The sequence below is a fragment of the Babylonia areolata genome, chromosome 20 (genome assembly GCF_041734735.1).
Source record: "Babylonia areolata isolate BAREFJ2019XMU chromosome 20, ASM4173473v1, whole genome shotgun sequence".
Lineage (NCBI taxonomy): Eukaryota > Metazoa > Mollusca > Gastropoda > Neogastropoda > Buccinidae > Babylonia > Babylonia areolata.
In genome coordinates this window covers 38,960,503-38,987,092 of record NC_134895.1, presented here as the reverse complement: position 1 = coordinate 38,987,092, position 26,590 = coordinate 38,960,503, and the positions used below count along the sequence as shown (strand labels likewise).

Genomic DNA, 26,590 nt, shown 5'->3' with positions numbered 1-26,590 from the left:
ATGTGACCAACAAACAGACATGAAGACCAGGAAATCAGTGTTAGTGCCCCTGATGTGACCAACAATCAGACAAAGACGACCAGGAAATCAGTGTTAGTGCCCCTGATGTGACCAACAATCAGACAAAGACGACCAGGAAATCAGTGTTAGCGCCCCTGATGTGACCAACAATCAGACAAAGACGACCAGGAAATCAGTGTTAGTGCCCCTGATGTGACCAACAATCAGACAAAGACGACCAGGAAATCAGTGTTAGTGCCCCTGATGTGACCAACAATCAGACTAAGATGACCAGGAAATCAGTGTTAGTGCCCCTGATGTGACCAACAATCAGACAAAGACGACCAGGAAATCAGTGTTAGTGCCCCTGATGTGACCAACAATCAGACAAAGACGACCAGGAAATCAGTGTTAGTGCCCCTGATGTGACCAACAATCAGACAAAGAAGGCATCTGGATGAAAGGTGAGGGAGAACGCAGACAAGGAACACAGAACAAAGACAGACACAAAGGTATTTTCCTTGTCCGACTCTTAAAATGATAGCAGCGTTATCAACGCCGCTATTGATCAAGTTCTCTAAGTCATGTGAACTTCTATCAGAATGTCTCATAAACATTAAGCAGGTGACACAGTAATGCCCTAAAAGAATCAACACTTTTCTGAATATAATGCTTCATATCCACACACACAAAAAAAAAAAGAGAAGAAAAGGGACGCAACATATTTCCACATAAAACTGCAAGAAACTAGATGACTAAAAGTCAATTCAGCATGCATGGAAAGGGGGCTGAGAGGGGAAAGGAAGGGAGGAAGACAGAAGAAGAAAGAAAGAAAGAAAGAAGAAAGAAAGGATATTGAATAATACATAACAAATGATAATAATCTTGTTATTATTGTATGTCTGTGTGTCTAAAATAATGTTTAACTTGAATTATAAAAAAAAAAAAGTTTATCCCCCCCCCAAAAAAAAAGTTTATAAAAAAAAAGAATGAAAAAAGAAAGACAGGAAGCAAGAAAGAAAGGAAGGAAGACAGACAGGAAGAAGAAAGAAAGAATGAAAGAAAAAAAAAGAAATGAATGAAGAAAGAAAGGAAGAAATAAATAAAGAAAGAAAGACAGGAAGGAAGTCAGAAACAAAGAAAGATAGAAAGAAAGAAAGACAGGAAGAAAGACAGAAACAAAGAAAGAAAGAAATGAAAAGAGCAGGGCATGGTTTACCTTGGTCTCCCACTTGACCCCGGCCTCCTTACGCTGCTTGGCCTCCTCCCTCTGCCGCTGCTCCAGGGCCTGCTTGTGCTCCGTGGCCCCTTCCACGTCCTTCACCTTCAGCTGCCGGGTCACCTCGCGCCACAACCTGACCCACAGGCATGCACCGCGTCATCGTCACAGCACTCACTGATTCCTAACGATTCTTATATATCTGTCCCAAAGGATGCACCGTGTCATCGTCACAGCACTCACTGATTCCTAACGATTCTTATATATCTGTCCCAAAGGATGCACCGCGTCATCATCACAGCACTCACTGATTCCTAACGATACTTATCTATCTGTCCCAAGGGATGCACTGTGTCATTGTCACGGGACTCACTGATTCCTGACGATACTTATCTATCTGTCCCAAGGGATGCACCATGTCATCGTCACAGCACTCACTGATTCCTAACGATACTTATATACCTGTCCCAAGGGATGCACCGCATCATCATGGCACTCACTGATTCCTAACGATACTTATATACCTGTCCCAAGGGATGCACCGCGTCATCATCATGGCACTCACTGATTCCTAACGATACTTATATACCTGTCCCAAGGGATGCACCGCGTCATCATCATGGCACTCACTGATTCCTAACGATACTTATATACCTGTCCCAAGGGATGCACCGCGTTATCGTCATGGCACTGACTGATTCCTGACGATACTTATATACCTGTCCCAAGGGATGCACCATGTCACAGCACTCACTGATTCCTGACGATACTTATATATATCTGTCCCAAGGGATGCACCATGTCATCGTCACGGCACTGACTGGTTCTTAACTATATTTATGTATCTCATGCCACAGCCTGCCCCATAAGGATGCACCGCATCATCGTCACAGCACTCACCGATTCCTAACGATACTTACACAGTGCCTATGCTCAGTCAGAGACCAAGCTCTGAGCACTTAACATTCTATTACAGTACCCATGTTTTGTTAGAGACCAAGCTCTGAGCACTTAACATTCTTTTACAGTACCCATGTTTTGTCAGAGACCAAGCTCTGAGCACTTAACATTCTATTACAGTACCCATGTTTTGTTAGAGACCAAGCTCTGAGCACTTAACATTCTTTTACAGTACCCATGTTTTGTCAGAGACCAAGCTCTGAGCACTTAACATTCTTTTACAGTACCCATGTTTTGTTAGAGACCAAGCTCTGAGCACTTAACATTCTATTACAGTACCCATGTTTTGTTAGAGACCAAGCTCTGAGCACTTAACATTCTATTACAGTACCCATGTTTTGTTAGAGACCAAGCTCTGAGCACTTAACATTCTATTACAGTACCCATGTTTTGTTAGAGACCAAGATCTGAACTGTTAACATTCTCATACAAAGCCTATGTTCAGTCAGAGATCAAGCTCTGAGTGCTTCATCGTCACAACATTGACTGATTGTTAAAGATACTTACATAGTGCCTATGTTCAGCCAGAGACCAAGTTTTAAGCGCTTCATCTACTTGTTAAGGATACTAACATAGAACCTATGTTCAGTAAGAGACCAAGCTCTGAGCCATTAACATTTTTATATTGTGCCTATTCTCAGTCAGAGACCAAGCTCTGAGTGCTTCATCGTCACATAACTGACTCATTCCTAACCATACTTACATAGTGCTAGTGCTTATGTTAGGTCAGAGACCAAGCTCTGAGTGCTTCATCGTCACAACATTGACTGATTCCTAACCATACTTACATAGTGCTTATGTTAGGTCAGAGACCAAGCTTTGATCCCTAAACATTCTTATACAGTACCTATATTCAGTCAGAGACCAAGCTCTGAGTGCTTCATCATCACAATGATTGATTATTAAGGATACTTACACTGCCTATGCTCAGTCAGTGACCAAACTCAAAGCCCTTAACATTCTTATACTGCGTCCATGCTCAGTAACAGACCACGCTCTGAGCACTTAACATTCTTATATAGTGCCAATGGTCAGTCAGAGACCAAGCTCTAAGTGATTATCAAACAGTCATTTGCACAACGGGCTGCCTGCTTGGGTTGAGCTGAGACCTGCCTTTAAGCGCTTACCATTCGTTTCCTATGTCATTTAGTCAGGCTCGTGTCATTTAGTCACACGCGTGAGCACACACACACACATTTCTGAATGTATGTAGGACATTCCATGGCTTTTTGTGTGTGTGTTTTTTTGTGTTTTTTTTGTTTTGTTTTTTCGCAACAAACTAATTTGGAACAGTTTCAGTTTCAGTAGCTCAAGGAGGCGTCACTGCGTTCGGACAAAACCATATACGCTACACCACATCTGCCAAGCAGATGCCTGACCAGCAGCGTAACCCAACGCGCTTAGTCAGGCCTTGAGAATTTGGAACAAACACTGTGCAATATACAACATCCTGCACTTGTGATGCTGACTGTGAATCTACACAGCTTGTGTGCACTGTTGCCATTAGTTGATGCCATTATCGGCGTGGAGCTCACTTCTCTGCCTGTCAACTGTTGTTTCTCATTATGAGCTGAACGTGGACTGTGTCACAGTGACTGAGAAGAAAAAAGAAAAACCCTTCTTTGGAAGGGAAAAAAACCCCATCCAAACAACAACAACAACAAACTAAAAAAAAAAGGGGGATAACACTGACCTCCTGGACTCATATTCTCCTTGCTGCTCTAACGGGCGAACACGCTTCTTGTGGATAGGCAGGCATTTGGTGTCCACAAACATCTCATTCATCTGCAAGGGAAAACGCCACAAACATCTCATTCATCTGCCTGGGATAGTGCCACAAACATCTCATTCATCTGCAAGGGACAATGCCACAAACATCTCATTTATCTGCCGGGGATAGTGCCACAAACATCATCTGTAACACACACACACACACACACACACACACAGCCTGAACATAGATGAGCGAATGCTTGGCAAAATAAATGTCTTGAGACTGATCTCATCAAATCCACTCAAGAGCTGGAAGTGTTACGCAGACTGGATGTCAGCGAGTTCCAAGTTTTAGGAACAGGGAAACTAAAAACCATGTTCCCCAAACTGTGTTCACGTTAAGTCAGCAGGGAAGCAAGTCAGTTCAAATCTGAGCCTTACCCCTGAGCTGTGCTTGGCATACATGGCTCCATTCCACTCCCCTTCGATGCTGATGAACGGTTTCTTTTCAGACGGTTCAAAGATCTGGGCGGTGATGCGGTTCTTTTTCCCTCCGTAGAACGGCTGTAATGTACATTCCAGTATTATTTAAAGAATGTCATCAGTTTTTTTTTTCCTCCCTAAAATGATCTTAACATTTATGAAAGCATTTCTCAATACAAAGAAAAACCTACAGAGCAGGTTTCTGCATGTCAACTTTCTGACAGAGAGAGAGAGGGTGGGAGAGGATAGGAGAGGGAGGGAGAGAGAGAGAGAGAGACAAGACAAGACAAGACAAGTCTGGGAGAGAGAGAGAGAGACAGAGAGAGTGCATGCATGTATGCATGCGTGTGTGTGTGTGTGTGTGTGTGTGTGTGTGTGTGTGTGTGTGTGTGTGTGTGTGTGTGTGTGTGTGTGTGTGTGTGTGTGCGTGTGCGCGCGTGTCGAGTCTACAGTAGATTGTTCATGTGTTTGCATGTGTGTGTGTGTGTGTGTGTGTGTGTGTGTGTGCAATTTTACAGCCATGGCATCTGTCTGCTTGAGTACAATTTGTGTGTAAATCCAATAACTCATTACCCATCACACTATATCATACTTTATCAACAGCAAAGCTTTTACATTCCCCCAATATTCTTTCAAGCTCAAAAACCAATTGGTTTCCTAACGTTTAACCCGTCATGCACGACTTTACTGTGTGTGTCTCAAGTAACATTTATTCATCTCCCCCCCCCCAACCTCTCAGAAACACCCCTAACCTTGGTGTGGAACTCTATGCTGGCGCTGTAGGCCGTCTTGGCACAGGACACCTGCACCTTGCCCCCAAGCTCCACCCAGGGTACCGTGAGAATGGATCTGCAAGAAAAAATAATGGTAATGATGATGACAATAATGATGATGATGATGATGATGATAATAATGTTAACAATGATAATAATGATGCTGATTATGATGATAATAAAGGGGATAGTGAAAATGGGTGGGTTTTTTTTTCTAACCTTTTTTTTTTTTTTTTTTTTTGTTGCAATATTTAATGAACACAAAAGTAATGTCATTCTTCATCACTCGTGGCCACTCAGTTGTAGTACCTGCCATAGGCATTGGGGAAAGTGAAGAAGTACTCTTCTTCATGGTCAATGACGGAGATGACGGCTTGGCCGATCATGTGAACGCCGATGGACAGCCCAAGGAACTTGGACTTGGTCCAGATGTATCCATCCAGTGCTATCTTCTTGTTGTGGTGCTCCGCGTAGAAAGCAGAGACTGCACGTGCAACAGGAAAGAACAAAGCGTTTGCTTGCTTACACCATGTCAGTTCATTCAGTGAGAAAAGTGAAGACTATAACAGGAAAGAACAAAGCGTTGGTTTGAAGCATGCTAGTTTGTTCAGTGAGGAAGTGGAAAAACAAAACCAGTGAAGAGATAATGCAAAAATGCAATTTGATAGAAACATAAAGTGACAAATCAGTAAGGAGACAATCCTAACATAATACAATAACATTGGGTGACACATCAGTAAGGTGATAATCCTATGATACAACATGATAAGAACATTATGTGATAAATAAGAAAGAAGATAATCCTGTAACAATACAATATGATAAGAACACAGTGATAAATAAGCAAGGAGATATCCTACAATAATACAACATGGTAAGAACATAAAGTGGAAAATCAATTCGGAGATAAACCTACAACAATATAACATGATAAGAACATAAAATGATAATCAAGTAAGGAGATAATCCTACAACAATACAACATGCTAAGAACATAAAGCGACAAATCAGTAAGGAGACAATCCTACAAAAAGATAACACGATCAGAGCATAAAATGAAAAATCAGCACAGAGACAACACGGCTTCAACCCTGTGCACCTACTTGGCGGATGATGCGACACCTGCTCTGCGACAAAACACAGTTTCTCTTTGCTGGCCTCTGGCACAGGCCCCTCCCCATTGGCTTCCTGAAACCACACAAACATGCTCCATGAAGTGTTTCCTCTTTCGCTTTGTATCGTCTCCACGCTCACCTCTTTCAAGTCTGGCCTCAAAACCCACCTCTTCCCGAGACAGCCTCCCTCCCCTGCCTCTTCCTTCTTTTCAGTTTCTCCAGTTTAGAGTTATGCATGCGTGTGAATGACTGGCATGAAAGCGCTTTGATCTGCCTCTGCACAAGAGCCAGCACTATACAAATACTAATTATCACTATCATCATTATTATTTCCTTTTTTTTTTGTGTTCTGAGTGGGACGGTGGTGGAGGGTGGAATAATCAAGATAACACTGATGCATGTGCTTCGAAATGGAAGACTGGGACCACAAAGTCAAGGAGCATCCGCTTCATGGGTGTGTCATTGGGAGTGTTGCTCAAATTTCCTGACTAACACAACGTGTGTCTGTACCTCTCAGCCTGGGTGACACCAGGATACAATTTCGTGAATACAAGTCTTTTCATAGTAGTCCCAAACCTAAAATGGAACCCCCCCCCCACCCCCCACACCATCTTCATCACCCCTATCACCATTCATCATCATCAAAATACAGAAAACAAAATGCCCTAAATCCTTAGTTAGGTTAAAGGTGCCATAGCCTTTTAAAGCCATCTGGGTAGTGAATTCACATCCGCTGCGTCTAGGGCTTGGAACTGGAAGGCGGAGTCCAATCTTCTCTGTCTGCTGTTAGAACTGTCCCTAACTGAAGTCAGATACCTAAGACGTGGAACAAGCTCCCTGATAACCTCCGTCATTCTGATTCCCTCGCATCTTTAAAATCTCGTCTCAAAACTCACCTTTTCCTCAGCAATAAGTTCAATTGTGGCAGGTCCACTTCCTTTGCGTTAGCTGTGCTTGACTATGTGTGTATACATATGTATTTGTACATAACTACATGCATGTATATGAATGTGTATTGTGTGTGTGTGTGTTTATGTAAGTTTGTGCCTGCCTATGTGTGCGTATGTGTTAGGGTAGCTGTTAGATACACCTGCATGTTAAAATGTATGTATGCAGTGTGTGTGTGTGTGTGTGTGTGTGTGTGTGGTCACATTTTGGTGTGTGTGTATGTAACATTGATGTAATGTTTTATGTTAACAAAAACGTTTTTGTAAAGCACCTAGAGCAGATTTCTGGATAGTGTGCTATATAAATATCCATTATTATTATCATTTTACCTATTCACACCTGGGTAGAGTGGGGAAAATCTAACTAAAGTGCTTTACCTCGAGAACACAACACCATGCTAAACCATAACCTCAAACCCTGATCACTAGTGAACACTGGAACAGAAGTCCGACGCCTAACTGAATCTGCTTCAGCACCTCCTCCCAAATTCTGGGTCACTAGCGATTTTTAAAAACACCACCAACAACAGAACAAGCAAAAAAAAACAACAACAAAGACACACACATACAAAAAAAAGAAGAAAAAAAAGCCAACAAAAACACCACCAACAGAATAGCACAAACATATACACACAAAACCAACAACAAAAAACACCACTAACAGAACAGGCACAAAAACACACTGACCCCAACAAAGACACAAACATACAAAAAAAAAAAGCCAAAAAAAAGCCAACAAAAACACCACCAACAGAATAGCACAAACATATACACACAAAACCAACAACAAAAAACACCACTAACCGAACAGGCACAAAAACACACTGACTCCCCGCACCCCTCCCCACAACCCCCCCCCAAAAAAAAACAGCACCAGAGCTCACATTACACTCGGGAGCGTCAGGCAGCGTCCAGTAGCACTGGAAGGTCTCCCCCAGGATGGGGTTGTAGGGCTTCTTGGCGATCTGGCTGGGCCGCCCCGCGTGAAACGCTGACAGGTACCACCGCACCACCTGCACCATGCGTTCCCTGGGGGTCGGCATGTCTGCAATCCTGTGGCAGTGGTGGAAAAATAGACATCAACTAAGGGTTGACATGTTTGTAATCCTGTAGCAGGGAAAGAAATAGACAACAATTAGGGGTTGACATGCCTGTAATCCTGTAGCAGGGAAAGAAATAGACAAAAATTAGGGGTTGACATGCCTGTAATCCTGTAGCAGGGAAAGAAATAGACAGCAATTAGGGGTTGACATGTCTGTAATCCTGTAGCAAGTGGGAAAAAATAGACACCACCAAGAGGGTTCACATGTATGTAATCCTGCTGGAGAGGCAAAATACAGACATCACCTGGGGGCTGACATGTCCATTATCCTGTAACCGTGGGAAAAAACAGACATCACCAAGAGGGTTGACATGTCCGAAACCCTGTGGCAAAGGCAAAAAAACAGACATTAACAAGGGACCGACATGTCTGTAATCCTGCAGCAGTGAGAAAAAATATACATCACCTAGGGGGACATCACCTAGGGGGTCAACATGTCTGCAATCCTGTAGCAGAGGCCAAAAAAATAGACATCAACTAGGGGTTGACTTGTCCGCAATCCTGTAACATGGGAAAAACAGACATCATCTTACAGAATTATTCCAGGGTTCATACAGTGAGGTTTATCATGCACTGTGATCACTAACCATGATTTCACATGTATGCATGCTTGTGTACACATACACAAACCTTAATTAAGAGCACAATACATGCACAAACACATCATAAACACACACACACACACACACACACACATGGCTGCAACCTCGTACGCACAAGCATATCCACATTCACACACACACACACACACAAACACACACACAAAAACATGACTCACTTGCAGAAGAAATCAGGATGGGCAAAGAAGTCGGCGTACATCTCGAGCAAGGAGCGTCGCTCCAGAATGAAGGTAGGGAGAACCACCTTGGTCAGGTCCATGCCGATCCTCACCTGAGACAACAGGTGCCCGATGACGCTGCCATGCTGCTCCATCGACCCCACTGCCAACAGCAAACAGCATGCTAAGTCAGGCCACACACACACACACACACAAACACCACTGCCAACACCAAACTGCTATGTCAGGCCACAGAAATACTCTCTCTCTCTCTCTCTCACACACACACACACACACACACACCACTGCCAACACCAAACTGCTACGTCAGGCCACAGAAATACTCTCTCTCTCTCTCTCTCACACACACACACACACACAAACACCACTGCCAACAGCAAACTGCAAGTCAGGCCACAGAAATACTAACAAACACACTCACACACAAACATACACGCACACACATGACACTGCCACACTGCTCCATCAATTCCAATGCCAACAGTAAACTAGTAAGTCAGGCCACAGAAATGCACACACACACACACACACTTACACACACACACATACACACCACTGCCAACAGCAAATTGCGAGTCATGCCACAGAAACACACACACACACACACACACACACACACACACCACTGCCAACAGCAAACTGCAAGTCAGGCCACAAAAATACTCACAAACACACACACACACACATGACACTGCCATACTGCTCCATCAATTCCAATGCCAACAGTAAACTAGTAAGTCAGGCCACAGAAATGCACACACACACACACACACACACACACACACACACACACACACCACTGCCAACAGCAAACTGCAAGTCAGGCCACAAAAATACTCACACACACACACACACACACACACTTACATACACACTTACACACCACTGCCAACAGCAATTTGCGAGTCATGCCACAGTAATACACACACACACACACACACACACCACTGCCAACAGCAAACTGCGAGTCATGCCACAGAAACACACACACACACACACACATGACTTCTCATTCTGCTCCATCAATCCCACTGCCAATAGCAAACTGCAAGTCAGGCCACAGAAATACTGACACATACACACATGACACACTCATGCTGCTCTATCGATCCCACTGCCAACAGCAAACAGTAAGTCAGATCACATAAATACACACACACACACATGTACAAACATACACACGCTCATGCATACACACACACATGCATACACACACATACGTAAGCATACACACACACAAACACACACATTCACACACACTTTTATGTGAAGAAACAAGAGGTTAAAAAAAAAAAGAAAAAAGAGTAATACTCACAGTCCTCAACATCCTGAACATCGTACAAATCTGAGGACATAAAAACAAACAAAACAAAAAAAACCATGATAAACCTTTTTTACACAAAAACTGCAATAAATTCATCAGTGCAAATTCTGAAATTGCATAACTGTGTATTATAAATGCATGGCTTTCTAGCATGCAAAAAAAGAAGAAAAAAAAAAAAGAGCTGTAAAAGTAACATGTACGTTCTGAAACAATCCAGAATGAGAATCCCTACTCAAAATCCATCATTACAAATTCTTAACTTGCATTTACAATATTGTAAACCATATTTGAACAAATATGGTTTAAAATCAACAATAAGGCTTACATCCATTTTTATAAACTCATCCATTTATACAAACTCTTACCGTCTTAGGATCCATAACTGTGAGTCAACAAATATGGTTTATACCCATTTTCATAAACTAACTCATTTACATTCTCCTAAGATCCACAATTATGAGTCAGTAAATAAGGTTCACACATCCATTTTTTATAAACTCATCCATATATATAAACTCATAAGATCCATAACTGCGAATCAGCAAGAGCCCGTGAATGCACAGTGTCATCACTACAGCAGCGACTCACTTGTTCCTATGAAAAACTATCATCTGTTCATAATTCAGGCTATTTTTAGTTTACAAAGTAAACTAACGATCAAAAGCAGCTCTCCACAATAAGTACATCTGGATAAGTACGTACATATATAAGGTAAAAACACAGAAAGGGGAAATAACAACAAAAAGTGAGTGGATTGAAATACAAACATAAAAAGGGAAATAACAAAAAGTGAGTGGATTGAAGTACAAATAACGGGTGCAATAGCCGAGTGGTCATAGCGTTGGGCTTTCAATCTGAGGGTCCCAGGGTCGAATCTCAGTAACAGCGCCTGGTGGGTACAGGGTGGAGATTTTTCCAATCTCCCAGGTCAACATATGTGCAGACATGCTTGTGCCTGAACCCCCTTCGTGTGTATACGCAAGCAGAGGATCAAATATGCACATTAAAGATCCTGTAATCCATGTCAGTGTTCAGTGGGTTATGGAAACAAGAACATACCCAGCATGCACACCCCTGAAAACGGAGTATGGCTGCCTAAAAGGCGGGTTAAAAACAGTCATATATGTAAAAGCCCACCAGAGTACATAAGGGTGAACGCAGGAGTTGCAGCCCACGAACGAAGAAGAAAAAGAAGAAGTACAAACATAAAAGGAAAAATCACAAAAAGTGAGTGGACTGAGGTAAAAACAACAGGGGAAATAAAAACAGAAGGTGAGTGCACTGAACAGGGTGCATACCGTCAAAACAGTCGTCTTTGGCAGCAATGACAGGGGGTGTTGCTGACCCTTCACTTTTGCTGCAGCACGAATCACCGCAAGTCTCTTCTCTGCTGAAACAGATCAAGGCTGAGCAGAGTGTGTGTCATCTGATGTTCTAAAAACCCCAATAAAATAATAAAAGAAATAACCAAAAAAAAAAAAGAAAGAAAAAGTTTTTACCTTTTTATTTTATTTGAAAAAGACATGTATACAATATAAAGAAAACAGTATGAACAAACAGTAACATCAAATGGGCATAAGAAGAAAAAAGAACAGATAGAAAGATTAAAGAAATAAAATAATAAAATATATATATTAATAATAATTATCAATAATGATATAATTCCATTAAAACAATATTTTAGAAACTTAAAAAAATCAAAAAAGAGAAAAAGATAAAGAGAAAAAAAAAAGGTGGAAAAAGAATAAAATTTTTGGTCTGCAGACCTTTTTCAAGGATGAATGACATCATGTGGGAAATGGCGTAGCAAGTAAGACATTTTCAGGTGACATATACTATTCTCTTTATCACTCTCTCTGTGCTTTCAAACACAATGTTTTTTCATATGTCTGTCTGACTGTCTGTTGCACACCCACAGTGTGAGTTCCACTCAGGTAAATGCAAAAAAAAAGACGATGAGAAGACGATAAAACTTCATGGCAGCATCCCAAGTTTTAGTCAAATAAGTATAGTCCATCAAGAGAGATGGTCTTAGCTGGTGGCGCCAGAGTTTCTCATGTCTCTTCCTGACAGACTTGCTGTGTGTGTGAATTGGTTTGATGGCTGTGCAAGACATGTCAGTCATGCCAGGAAATGACACAAAATCATGAACGCACTGAGGAGAAAGCAATGTTGTTGCAATCAGAAACATACTGGGGAGAAAATAACATATCCCATTTTCATTTCAAGAAAGGGTCTTTCCAGTTCTGAAGAAACCTGCTGGAACCGTGTGCACAATCTGAGTGGGGTCTGACCCTGTTGGAGATTATGCTAAGTATAGCTCACATGAAACTTGTCTTGTGTTTTCTTTGAAAACCAAAGGTCATTAAAGTACTAGAAGGATAACCAATCTAATACACAGATTATGACTGGATGCAAAAAAACAAAATTCATTTCTTAAGTGACTTGCATTAGTGGTAAATGCAATCACCCCAAACATATCATCTATGAACAAGAATAGCTGAATTTTTTTTTTAACTTATTCATTTACAAAATCTGCAGTTCCATCTGCTTATATTAGAAACGGTTTATATGAAAATCAAGCTTATGCCTGAAATAGTTCAGAGTTTAGTTAGGAGCCTAACTGGCTCTATGATGTAATTTGACTGGTTGACTAGTTAGTTTGTTGTTTTATTTTGTTCACACTTTAAAAAAAAAAAAGAAAAAAAAAAGAAACAAACTGAGGAGATCAGTATCAGTATCAGTAGCTCAAGGAGGCGTCATTGCATTCGGACAAATCCATATACGCTACACCACATCTGCAAAGCAGATGCCTGACCAGCAGCGTAACCCAACACGCTTAGTCAGGCCTTGAGAAAAAAAAAAAAAAAAAAAAAAAATAAATGAAAATAAATAAATTAATTAATTAAATAAAATACAATAAAAGTAAAAATAAAATAACAAAATAAACTAAACAAAATAAAATAACAAAACACACACACACACACACACACACAAAAGAGAAAAAAAATAAAAAATAAAAAATAAAATAAATAAATAAATAATAGATAAATACATAAAAAAGATCTACTACTACTAATAACAATATTTATAAGGCGCAAAAACTTGATGAAGTCAGCTGTAAGCATACGAAAAAAAAAGAAAAAAAAACTGAGGAGAGAGGAACAGGGAAAGTAGTGATGTCATGAGGCATGGGTAGGGTCGGGAGGGGGACGAATTTCCGTCTAAAATCACAACTGCAGATAGACAGTAAACAAAAGAATTAAATAACAAATGAACAAACATACTGGGGAGAAACAGGTGCCTCTGCATCGTAGAACTCGTCCTCACTGCTGGAGTAGGAAGTGTGGGGAACAGCGGGGTTGCTGCTACCACTCCCCCTCGGGGAGAACTTGGGAGAACTGGACGTGCCACTACTCGGAGGGGAATCCAGCGTGGCTGCAAGTAACAGGAGGGAGGAAGCACACAGCATGTCAGAGCCGTCAGTGAACAGTCTGTGTGGAACTCAGTGATGCCATCCCCACCACCTCCCAAATTCATCTCTGAAAAGGAAATTTTCTATCTAAAATTACGTTTAAATAACATACTTACCATGACCCAACTAGTGCAGACTCCAGCAGGGGTCTGACATTCCTGTCCTGTGCAAACTACTATCCGCCTATGCGGAGAAAACGAAAGTACTATGGCCAATAACCTCCCGGAAGTAGGTAACCTCCCCTTTGTCCCCCTGGCTAGCGCCTTCTGCCACACCGCCGGTTGCTGCTGTTTCCCATCCACTAATGGTGTCTCAGCAAGCTGCTCAACCAAACAACCAGCAACCCATTGTTAACTTGCCTCTGAAATGGCCCTTTTGTGGTCCACTGGGCTATAAGCAACATGGTTTGAATGGCAGTCTCTTCCAAGACATGTCTACAGGTACAAACGGCATGTCCTCTTTTCTATTCCTTTCAGCTTAGAATATTCACTTCAGTGAAGAACTTACTGCATCTTTACAACATCGTGACTCCCATAACAAACAGTTAAAAGCAGAACATACACTCCAATGGCTTATCTGGTTTCTTGTTGCCAGTGGCACAGATTATGACCTTATAAGTAAAAGATCTCCATGGCAGAGAAGGTGAACGGGAAGGGAAAGAAAAAAGTGTTGTCATTTCACTGTTTCAGAGTAATTTCCTCCTTGTGCGTGTGCGTGTGCATGTCTGTGTGTGTGTGTGTGTGCGTGTGTGCGGTTGTGTGCGCGTGCGTGTATGTGTGTGAGTCTCAGAGCTGTGTCTGTACGCACACATGTGTGTAGAAAGCACGTACCCACAGCTCCATAGTGGTTAAAGTTGGCCTCCTCATCCATGCCAGGGGGGTCGTGTAGGGTTCCGTTCAACACCGGCTCCTTCAGACTCTCCTGCAAAGCACCACACCCACACAATGGTCAGACCCACTGACAGTCAAACCCCAGTGAGCTGCAAGATGACAGGACACAACCTTCAAGATGATGTAAATAATAATTTTTATGGATGTCTGAGAAGACACTAAAATTTTACCCTTTGCAGGATTTGTAAAGTGATGTTGTATTCTTTTGAGTTTTGTTGTATTGTGTTGCACTGTGTTGTACTTCAGTGTGTGGTTCTGTGTTGTGCTGTGTTGTGTTGTGGGACTTGTGTGCTACACAATGGTCCCACTCCATCGCCCCACTTCAGCGATTTTCTGCTCATTCTGTACTCATCAAAACATGTCAGAGTAATTCACTGATGCTTATACATGTGAAACCATCTTACAAAAATGATACATCACAGTATGTCATTGAATCTTACACATGTCACAGTGATCCACTAAAATAACACATCACAGCAAGTCACTGACGCTTATATATGTAACAGCAATCCACTAAGGTGACATGTCACAGTAAGTCACTGTCTGTTCATTTTCATGTTCTGGACAAATCATTTTCTGTTGGCTTTGTCATGTTCATATTTGTATCATTTTATTAATCATTCAAAAATCAGTCAGTCAAAACTCAATCTGATCAATCTGATCACATAAAATAGATTTGTGTGTGTGTCTGTCTATATCTGTGTCCATGTGAATGCATGCATGCATGCGTGCGATCATGTGCTTTTCAATAATTATCTATAGTAAATGTGTCCTGTCATGAGTTAAGTGTTGATTCGAGACATATATGTGAACATATCTTCTTCATCAAAAACAATTTCATATTAATAAATGCCAAAATACCACACTTTTTGGCTTACAAAGCACTACAGCGTATAGGGCACACACCCATCTTTAAAAAAAAAAAAAAAAAAAAAAAAAATCTGAATTCGGCATGATGTATTCATAAAGGTGCATCTGATGTAAAGGGAAAGTCTTCCATATGGCTCTGCTGACACCAGGTGTTGTTTTCTGAGAGTGACATTTTTTGGAAAACTGGATCAGAATCGAACTTTTTGTCTGCTTGCTGTCTCAGCTCGGGTACTGCTTTTCTTTTCTTTTTCTTTTTTTTTTAACACAATTTTCACAAATCTGAACCCTTCAATCCAATGCACCCTGTTGTAACGCCGAGTTCATTAACGAGTTCAGTCAGAATCCAGTCTGCTAGCCCTGCTTTCAGTCCCGTCCACCAATTCTGCTTTCCAATTTGGTTTGAAAAAGCAATCAATTCACTTTTCTTATTTCTCTACTTTCGCATCATAAAATTTATCCCCGACTTAGATACTACTCTTTTTTTCATGGCCTAAGGGTTAACTGTGATCACATTCACTTGAAATTTGGTGTAACATGCGAATGGGTTTCAATTTCACATGATGTTGAACATGAATCATGCTGAATCGGACAGTGGTAAGAGTGAAGTGTTGCTGTTCAGCATAATCATGTGTGTTCATTGTGATCAACGATGCTGTCATATAGTATACTGAATTTGTTGTAACACGTGGAACCAAGTGTTGGTCAGAATTTAGTTTTCAGACACAGATAAGGTGCATACAGCTGATAGACTCTGGGGTCAGATTTATGTCTTCTTCATGGGCTGCGACTCTCATATTTACGGGTGTGTACAAGTGGGCTTTTACATGTGTAACTGTTTTTTTTAATTTTACCCCTGCCATGTATGCAGTTATACTGTTTTCCGCAGGAGTAAAAGCGTAGCGCCTCACAGGCCAAAAAGTATGGTATGTTTTTGCAAAAGAAACGAACAAGATTAACAGAACAAAAAAGTGTTAAGAAAAGTGCATAACATAAATATGGACTTAAATTTAATAATGAGTCCAGAAAAAAAAAATTGGTGCTTAAAAAAAAACAAAGCATCAGTGCAAGACTGACATACGCCCAAACACACACACACAATGACAGTGACACACACATACATAAAATAAGACAGTGAGAGAGAGAGAGAAGGGGGGTGGGTGGGGGGGTGGGGGGGGGTGGAGGGGGGAAGAAAGAGAGAGAGAGAGACAGAGACATAAACAGACAAAAAGAAACAGAGAAAGAGAGACACACACAGAAACACACATAGAGACAGAGAGAGGATGGGAGAGAGGGAGGGAGAGGAAGAGGCGGGGGCATAGAGAGAAAAGACAAACAAAGAGGATGATCCCCCCCCCAATCCCTCCCCCCCCACAAAAAAAAAAAAAAAAAAAAAAATTTAGCACCAAAACTGAAACACTCTTTTTTTTCTTTTTAGCCAGTTCCCAATAAATGACAAACACACAAAATGTTAAAGAAAGAAAACATTTCTTTTTTAATTAAAGAAAGACAAGAAAAAAGAAGAAAAGAAAACAAAAATAAAAAAGAGTAACCGGCAACTTCCTAAATCCACTTTTTTTTTTTCCGCCTCAGAAGACTCACCTTAGAGATCTGAAGCATGACAATAGCATGTTTGATGGCTTCAATCATGGCCTACAAGAAACACACACAACAATAATTGTTTTCAAAAACCAAACAATGAAAAAGGAAAAAAAAAGAGGGGACAAAAACAAGCAAAACAGAAAGACCACCAGGGAACAGAGAAGAAAAGATGTGAGTATCACTGCTGATGGTTACAGACCTTATTTAAGTTTTTCTGCTGCTGCTAAGAATTCATGAGATGCCTCTTTATCTCCCATGCTTCAAAAGAAGTCATAGCATTATTGTACCTATGTGTGTGTGTGTGTGTGTGTGTGTGTGTGTGTGCGTGTGTGTGTTTGTCTGTGTCACTTCTTTCTTTAATCGAACGTCTTTTCACTTAAAGTGTCTCTGCACAGGAGCGTGCGTGTGTGTATCACCAAAATGCAGAAGTCAGTAAAAAAAAAGTACAGAAAGTAACATGACTAGTCATCTGTTCACATATATATGTTTGTAACACTACTCTCACCTACCACAGTCTAATCACCGATCCATACCCATCTTTATCAACACTGAATTTTACCTATCATTCACACACATCTTTTTGTTTGCCTTCCTGTGACATAATTCACAACTCTCTGAACTGCAGCAGAATCTTACATCAGAGAACTGACCATGAAACACAAAGAAAGCAGCTACATGCCATTCCAATAATTCATTCTTGCTTGAACAGTTGAAGTGACAAACTGATTAATTCTTGTACAAAATGATAAAATGACCCTGACCAGTCATTAATTATTGCTTGAACAGTTGATGCAAAAAACTGATTAATTCTTGTACAAAATGATGAAATGACCCTGACCAGTCATTAATTATAGCTTGAACAGTTGAAGCAACAAACTGATTACTTCTTGAACAAAATGATAAAATGACCCTTACCAATCATTAATTCCTGCTTGAACAGTTGATGCAAAAAACTGATTAATTCTTTTACAAAATGATAAAATGACCCTGACCAGTCATTAATTATAGCTTGAACAGTTGAAGCAACAAACTGATTACTTCTTGTACAAAATGATAAAATGACCCTGACCAGTCATTAATTATTGCTTGAACAGTTGATGCAAAAAACTGATTAATTCTTGTACAAAATGATGAAATGACCCTGACCAATAACTAATACCTGCTTGAACAGTTGAACAACAAGCTGATTAATTCTTGAACAAAATGATGAAATGACCCCAACCAATAATTCATTAAAAAAAAAAAATAAAAAAAAATAAAAAGGACAAAATTAATGTCCACAAGCAATAATCAATTCTTGCTCGAAATGACCCCAACCAATGATTTCACTTTAATATAAATTGACAATAATAACCACAATGCAAACACTGCTCAGTTCTTCCAAGAAGTAACAAAATTGACCTCAACCAACACTTCAATCTTGCGTGAAGTAGCAAAAAACCCCCAACCCCAAAACCATGTCCCCAACCAGAAAAACGATTCCTGCACAAAGTAGCGAAACAAGGCAGACTCACATCAGTGGTCACATTGATGACACTGTAGCTCTCCTTCGTGGCCACGTCCTCACAGGCTTCGATCCTCCTCTGAACAGCCTGTGAAATAACGTACAACACAACATGCTCATTGTGTGTGTGCGTGTGTCTGTGTGTGTGTGTCTGTGTGTGTGTGTGTGTCTGTATGTATTTGTAGATATATATATATATATATATATTTCTTAAGTCTATGATCCTGCAGGACACTGTACAAGAAGGGAGAAGAGAGGCAGACAGAAAAAGAGATGGGAAGACAACATCCCAGAGTGGACAGGTCTGAGGCTGAGCGAGGCCCTTAGGGACGCAGAAATGGAGGATGGAGGAAGGTGGTTGACAGGTTATCTGTGGTGCCCCAACGGTCATACAGACTAAGAGACAAAAGAAGTGAAGATCTTAAGTATGTATATACATATGATAGTCAATCATGTGTGACTGTGCAGTCTTCCCTCCTAGTTTGAGAGTCACAGCCCTTCAAAAAAGACTAAGCTGCAAATGACTTCCCACTGCAGAGGAGAAACCACTGATCATGCAGCTCCCTGTAAAACAAAGCACTCACAACACAAGATGCTCATTTTATATATCAAGTTCAATGAAAATGAAAACAATATGAGAAGAACATTTTCACATAGATCTCCATTCAATTCATTTAAATTTTTTTCTAAACTCTAACAACTTAAAAAAAAAGGAATAACAATTTCTGATATCGTCTAATTTTTGCAAAGCCACCTGTTACTTAATTATACTGTGTGTGTGAGTTTGTGAAATTACAATATGTCATGTATTGTATTTTCAATGGTCACTTCAAAGTGATATGCAATAAAAGTGTCAGTCTAAGTCAGTCAGTCTCCTTTGCATTTGCACACACACACACACACACACAAACACATATAAATAAATAAATAAATAAATAACACCACTGTTTTGAAAATTAAATTAGTCAACTGAAAATACTGCTTCACTGTCCACTGTAGGTACAACCACACTTTAATTCATTCACTGTTAATCCACAACTGGACTGGATACAGCTGGATTACTTTAATGTCAGACAGTTTTCTCTGTTAACAAATGATGATTAAAATATTGTCTTTTTATGTGCAGTATATTTATAAATACAATATTGCAGAGTGTTTAGGGAAACTGAAACACACTCAAAACAAGCCTTACCTCATTTTGCTCAATGAGCAATTGAAGGTAGGCATCTGTCTCCATCAGCTTGTGCTCAAACTCCTCAGGACTGAGCAGTCCTCTTTGAGTCTGCGACACACAGTGAGTTTCAGTTTCAGTTTCAATGTTAACTTCAGTTTCCAGGTGTCAAAGTGTGCAGACTGATCTCTATATGCTACACTGCATCTGACCTGCTGCTTAAAAAAACCCAAACAAACAACAACAAAAAAACGCAGAAAAAAAGCAGATGCCTGATCTTTGCATAAAGTAGAAACCCAACATGCTGATCAGGCCTTGAGATCCTACACGGCTGCTCAGCCGAGCACAAAATCCACCTCTTTAGTTTCCGAGCAGCGTCTAGCGTCTGGGGTCAAACTTTTTTTAATGCCAGACTTTCCCACCACACTCTGCATTGGCCGGCGCATTCACCGCGCGCGGTATTTCTGGCCCCGCGTGCCAAACCTGGACACTGCCTTCTTTGTTTCACTTGGCCCCGCAGCCCCTGCCCCACTTTTCTCACGCTTCCATAGCATCCACACATTTCCTGCAGCGATTACACTCACCCTGCTCTACATGCCCCTGCTGCTTGCACTCACCATGCTACAGTGTGTTCATTTAAACACTTGTTGTGCTGACAAGAAAAAATCTACAACTCAAAAGGGTGGGCTGATCTGCATGCAGGCATGCTAAATGTTTTGGTGATTTTTACGATTTCATTGTAATAAGCGTATGTTTTCTTAGAGAGGGATTTAAATTTTACGATTTTTGCGATCATGTTTCTGCTTGACCTTCTCTTCTCTTTCTTCATGCATGTTTCAACCGTTGCCGCAACAGTTGCTATGTAAGAAAATATATTGTGTTTGGAGTCAATGGAAAGCTCATTTTGCATTCTTTGTAGAAACCCACTTCTTTTGTCGTTATTTCCAATCCATCCGGGAAGATGATGCGCGAAAGAAACAAAGCAGATTTACCGCTGAACAAGCGTACAGCGAGTGCCGCTGGCACGGCCTGTTTGTCAGCTGCGTTTATTTATATCCATGCCCTACTTCCTGGGTTCATGAACTTTCGCTGGGCCAACTAAAGTGCCAGCACTGAACATCCGTGCCTACCCTAGGTCTCTATAAAAAAAATAAAAAATAAATCATAAAAAAAGGAAGAAAAAAAAAGAGAGAAAAGAAACATTGATCAACACCTGGACCAGCCAACACTGAACTTCAAACCAGCATTTTCATGATCTGAATGGTATAAGTGAAGAAACTGAACATAACAATATCATGAACATGTGTGCACAAGCACACAAATTTACTTGTAAACGCACAAATGCCTACACTCAACAATCATACTGGAACACAAAGCAGAAAAACTAGGAAAGTACCTGCATACTTAATCAATGAAGGCAGAGCACAGACTAAACCTGACCCATGCCCACAAAGCTGAAAGACAGGTCAGACGGGTGCAATAGGTGAGTGGTTAAAAACACCGGATTTTCGACCTGAGGGTCCTGCATTCGAATCCCGGTCAAGGTGTCTGGTGTGTAAAGGGTAGAGATTTAAAAAAAAAAATTTCCAGGTCAACAGATGCACAAACCTGTTAGTACCTGAACAAGCTTTGTGTATGCAGAAGATCAAATACACACATTAAAGATCCCATAATCCATGTCAGTATTCAGTGGGTTATGGAAATAAGAGTATTCTCAGCATGCAACCCCCAACCCAATACCCCCTCCCCTGAAAACAAGAGTATGACTGCCTCCATGGCGGGGGTAAAAACGGTCATACACATTAAAGCCCACTCATGTATATGAGTGAATGTGGGAGTTGCAGCCCACACCCATGAATAAAGAAGTTAAAAGCACTTACTGCTGCTGAAGACTGCTGACGATCAATTGCTCGCTGCAGAGCATTGATCCACCGCTCCCTTTCATCACTGTCACGGGCTAGAATGTTAGAATTACTCCATTAGAAACAAAATACATCAATATTCTAAACACAAGACTTATAATAAATAAAAGCGAAAGTAAAATGACATACATGTGCATAGCAAATGAAAAATTCAATAACCAAGCGTGTGAACAAAACTAAAGAACAGAAACCCAAATTCTATATCATTAGAACAAAACAATATTCACATTCCACATGTTCATCATTCAATGTTTAAAATTAAATGACCCATGCTTTCATCAACAGTCTGGATGTATTTATTTCTTAATCAAATACATAATTTATGTCAGCAATGGCATTGCCACCATCTGTAAAAGCTGCAGATTATTCCCTAACAATCACTTACATTGTATATTTTATACCAGGGGACTAGTCTGTGTGTACCATTTTATTTTCTTGTATTTCAATAACAACCTTGACTTAAGCTTCAGAAAAAGATTTGCCTTTAACAAAGCAGGGTGAAATTTCCACAATGAGACAAATAAAAACTGATAAAGGAAGTTTTTCAAAAAGCTCAAACCACAGAAGAATGACTTGACATGGAAAAAACACATGTCTATCACTAAGACTATATACCTATGTCTGATAAAAGTTGGACAAAAACAAACTTGTGCAGTTCTACAGTGGGTCCTTTTTTCTTGTGCCTGGCAAAGCCATGTTACACATATATTCCTTTTCTTTTTGATTAAATAAATAAATCAAGATTCAAATGATAATAGGAAAGTGATGTCCTCCAGAAATAATTTTTTTCCCTTATAGTTTTACAGCAAGTATGTGATTAGTTTCACTGAATTTTCACCACTTATGTTCATGTTTTTAAATCAATTTAACACTGCACACATTTAAAAGCTGTCCATCCATGACCCCCCACCCCCAACCCCATTCTTTACACCTTGATCTGGTAAGAACAGCAAAGAATAAGATGCTTGCCAAATTTAACCAAAATGGGAATGAAAATATGTGGCCAAACCCTTAAAGTTAAATTATATATACAGTAACTGCTGTACATGCTCAATGCTTACAGGGAATAAATAAAAAATCATTTTCTGCATATTGATATTATCATAAAAATTGTAATTTGTATAACTATAAGACAAATACTGATATACCTTGAAAGTGGAATGTCTTATGATCCACTGTAATTGTGAAGGTACTGTCATCTTCATCATCAATCCCAATAATAGCATACTGCAAGGAAACACAAAATCTAAAATAAAGAATGAAGATGTACCATGAATGCATAATAGTTAATGCAACAGAGAGTCAAGTCACTGACAAAAAGTATGAATGTTAAGAATTTTTATCTTTGAATTTTGACCTATTTAGTGCATGTATCAATCTTTAACTACAATAGTACAATGTTAAATTATACAGTAAAATTCAAGCTTTATTTTTTCATATGAAACTAAAGTGTTGGCACATGACAAGATCATTCTAACAAAACAAAACACAACTGTCATTGCTACTGGCAAATGAAATTCAACATCAACAATCTCTTACCAATCCACAAAAATGCATCTTATATAATTTCTAATCCTTCAAATACCCAAGAAGAGGCAGATCCCAAATAGAGTGAATGCAAAACTACTTTTACTATTTGTTAATTACTTTTACAAAGGTCAAGAACCTTCTTAATTAATTCATATCCAGACAAGTCTGCATCACACCAGAAACCATGTAGGGCTTTTTTCTGATTTTTTTAATTAAAAAAATTTTTTTTTACTGGCTTTATCTTAGTTTGATTTGAATCATGATTAATAAATTATCATAACTTACTTTCAGCCTGACACAACCTCGACGTGAACCTTTCATCATCTTCTCTTTGGACTGCACACATCAGACAGGAGACAAAGCACATTTTAAGATTTATACCTAAAAATTTACTGTTTACTTTGATATCTTTATCACTCCATGTTTCAACAATAATGCTTTCATGTTGCCGTAACTCATGAACACAACAAAATCATGTTCACACACTCCCCCCCCCCCCCTTTTTTTTTGGGGGGGGGTCCTTTTTTTTCATTTCTCTAAAAAAAATTAAGGGCTAATGAAGATTTTTTTCAGGATACAAAGAATAATACTATTACTAATAGTAATACCCCCCAAAAGATATTGTAAAGTAGTAAGTACTAGAAAATAGTATAAAAACTATAATACATACATATTCAACATCAAATACCATTCATAAATATGCACCCCCCCTCCCTCCCCCCCAAAAAACAACAACAACAACAACAAACAAACAAAAAAACAACAAAAAACAAAAACAAACAAACAAAAACCCAAACCCCAAACAACGGAGATAGGTAGGGGGTGGGAGGGCAGACCGAGAAAGAGAAAAGGAGGCAGAGTGAGAGACTACAGAGCACTGTGACTTTGTGTGTATGTGCGATGTGTGTGTGTGTGTGTGTGTGTGTGTGTGTTTGTCTATAACCAGAGTGTACCGACATTCTAATGCCTGTCACTCTAATGCCTGCAAGCAAAGTCCATTGTCACTATAAATTCTAATGCCTGTCACTAATAATATTATTAATAATAATAATAATAATAAGCTAAAAGGGTAACCAGTCTGCAATGCCAGTCAAATGTGTGCAACAAAAATGCAATGCATAATCTAATCAATTCATTTACTTCAACGGCAGGCAACTGATAAACGTTTGCAAGTATGAAACTGAAGATGTGCGCCTGATTTTCATTGGCTGGCGTAAGTGATGTAGGCGTATCAAGCGTATCGAATTACGTCGTCGGAATGATTCAGACGACAGATGTGATTTCGATTTCGGAGAAATGCACTCCAGCCTTATCAGACCCCCGACAACCTTATTTACAAATGCATAAGCGAGAAACGGTCCAAACTTACAGTGTAGTATGACAAAATACCGGAGCTACTGTCAAGAACAAACCAGCGGTATTGCCATCCTTTCATAACGTTTGTCCATTTGCTTAGAGGGCCTTCCATGACTGCCATTTTGAGTGTTACACAGGAAGTTAGCAACTGTCTTATTACCACGTCCGCACTGAAATACGTGACGAAATTAGTAGTGTGTGCGCCTCTGTGTGTGTGTGTGTGTGTGTGTGTGTGTGTGTGTGTGTTGTGTTGTGTGTGTGTGTGTGTGTGTGTGTGTGTGTGTGTGTGTGTGTGTGTGTGTGTGTGTGTACAACTGTGTGCTTGCATACGCACACAAGTGTGTGCCTTTGCAGCTGTATGTTTGCAGTTAAACTCCTGTGTTCCATTCCTTGTAATGGTTTAAACCAACTACAGACTGTTGTCACTTCACACAATAATAATGTATATATACATGGTGCATCCTGTGATAACCACTGTGGAATCTCTCTCCTCTGCATCGCCAGCAAGATCTTCGCCCGCATCATACAGAACAGACTGGTTGACCATGTTATCCAACACAGTCATCTCTGAGGCACAGTGCGGCTTCTGCTCAGGCAAGGGAACATGTGACATGGTGTTTGCCGTACGCCAGATGCAAGAGAAGTGCTGTGAGCAGAACAAGGAGCTCCATATGGTCTTTGTAGACTAAGGCCTTCAACACGGTGAACCGCCATGGTCTGTGGAAGATCCTCCTAAAGCTCGGCTGCCCAGAGAGCCTAATCCAGGTGATTGCGTCTTTCCACGATGGCATGCAGGCGAGAGTACAGGAAAATACTGACATGTCGGATCCGTTCCCTGTGGTAAATGGAGTGAAAGCAGGGCTGTGTCCTGGCACCCACACTGTTCTCCATTCTCTTCTCTTCCATGCTGATTGACGCCTTCCAAGACTGTGACCGGGGCATCTACATTCAGTTTCGCACAGATGGCAAACTTTTCAACTTGCGGCGACTCCATGCCATGCCAGGTCCAGGGTGTTTGAGGCACTGTTGAGAGAGTTCCTCTTCGCTGATGACTGCGTGCTTGCTGCACACACCCATGAGGACATGCAGTTCATTATGGACAGGTTCTCAACCTCCTGCAGGTGCTTTGGACTCACCATCAGCCTCAGCAAGACCAAGTTTATGTACCAACCAGCTACCTCACAGAACGCCAGTGCCTCCCCCCCCACCTGCAATCAAGATTGATGACACAGAGATCAAGTCAGTCGACAAGTTTTGCTACCTGGGCAGCACCCTATGCAGCAACGGATCCCTTGATGCAGTAGTGACGTGGAGCATTACCAAGGCCAGCTCCGCCTTTGGCAGACTCAACAACAGGCTGAGGAACAACAAAGGCATCAGGCTCAGCACCAAAATCAAAACCTACAGAGCTGTTGTGCTGACCACCTTGTTGTACTGCTGTGAAACATGGACGACGTATCGCCGTCACGTTCAACAACTTGAGCAGTTTCACCAGAGATGCCTACGAAGATCCTCGGCATAAAGTGGCAAGACAGGTCTCCAACCTCCACGTCCTAGAGAGGAGCGGCCTGCCCAGCATCGAAAACCTGCTGATCCAGTGCCAGCTACGTTGTCCGCATGAGAGACAGCAGGATCCCGAAGATGCTTTTGTATGGCCAGCTGAAGGAAGGCCACCGTGAACTTGGAAGACCCTGCAAGCGCTTCAAGGACACGTTGAAGACAAACCTCAAAGCCTGTGACATAGACATCGATCCTGGGAAACTGATGCCCTTGACCGCTCTCGCTGGAGGATGCTGTGCTCTGGTGGCATAAAGATGTTTGAAAACAAGAGAACGCTG

General features: G+C 40.7%; 1 protein-coding gene across 1 annotated transcript in view; it reads right to left on the bottom strand.

Moving 5' to 3' along the window:
- LOC143294973 (oxysterol-binding protein-related protein 9-like) overlaps nt 1-24,873 on the bottom strand; it is a 28,397-nt gene extending 3,524 nt beyond the window's left edge. The window contains exons 1-19 of the mRNA XM_076606500.1: nt 24,766-24,873; nt 23,682-23,732; nt 23,015-23,093; nt 21,825-21,901; nt 19,966-20,055; nt 18,784-18,861; nt 17,270-17,320; nt 14,741-14,831; nt 13,723-13,873; nt 11,734-11,822; nt 10,427-10,456; nt 9,091-9,253; nt 8,095-8,263; nt 6,252-6,336; nt 5,458-5,632; nt 5,128-5,224; nt 4,334-4,456; nt 3,873-3,964; nt 1,220-1,355 (exon numbers count right to left, since the gene is read on the bottom strand). Of these exons, the coding sequence (XP_076462615.1) occupies nt 1,220-1,355; nt 3,873-3,964; nt 4,334-4,456; nt 5,128-5,224; nt 5,458-5,632; nt 6,252-6,336; nt 8,095-8,263; nt 9,091-9,253; nt 10,427-10,456; nt 11,734-11,822; nt 13,723-13,873; nt 14,741-14,831; nt 17,270-17,320; nt 18,784-18,861; nt 19,966-20,055; nt 21,825-21,901; nt 23,015-23,093; nt 23,682-23,732; nt 24,766-24,873 (1,935 nt within the window). The remainder of the gene's footprint in view (nt 1-1,219; nt 1,356-3,872; nt 3,965-4,333; nt 4,457-5,127; nt 5,225-5,457; nt 5,633-6,251; nt 6,337-8,094; nt 8,264-9,090; nt 9,254-10,426; nt 10,457-11,733; nt 11,823-13,722; nt 13,874-14,740; nt 14,832-17,269; nt 17,321-18,783; nt 18,862-19,965; nt 20,056-21,824; nt 21,902-23,014; nt 23,094-23,681; nt 23,733-24,765) is intronic.
- Nucleotides 24,874-26,590: the final 1,717 nt, after the last annotated feature.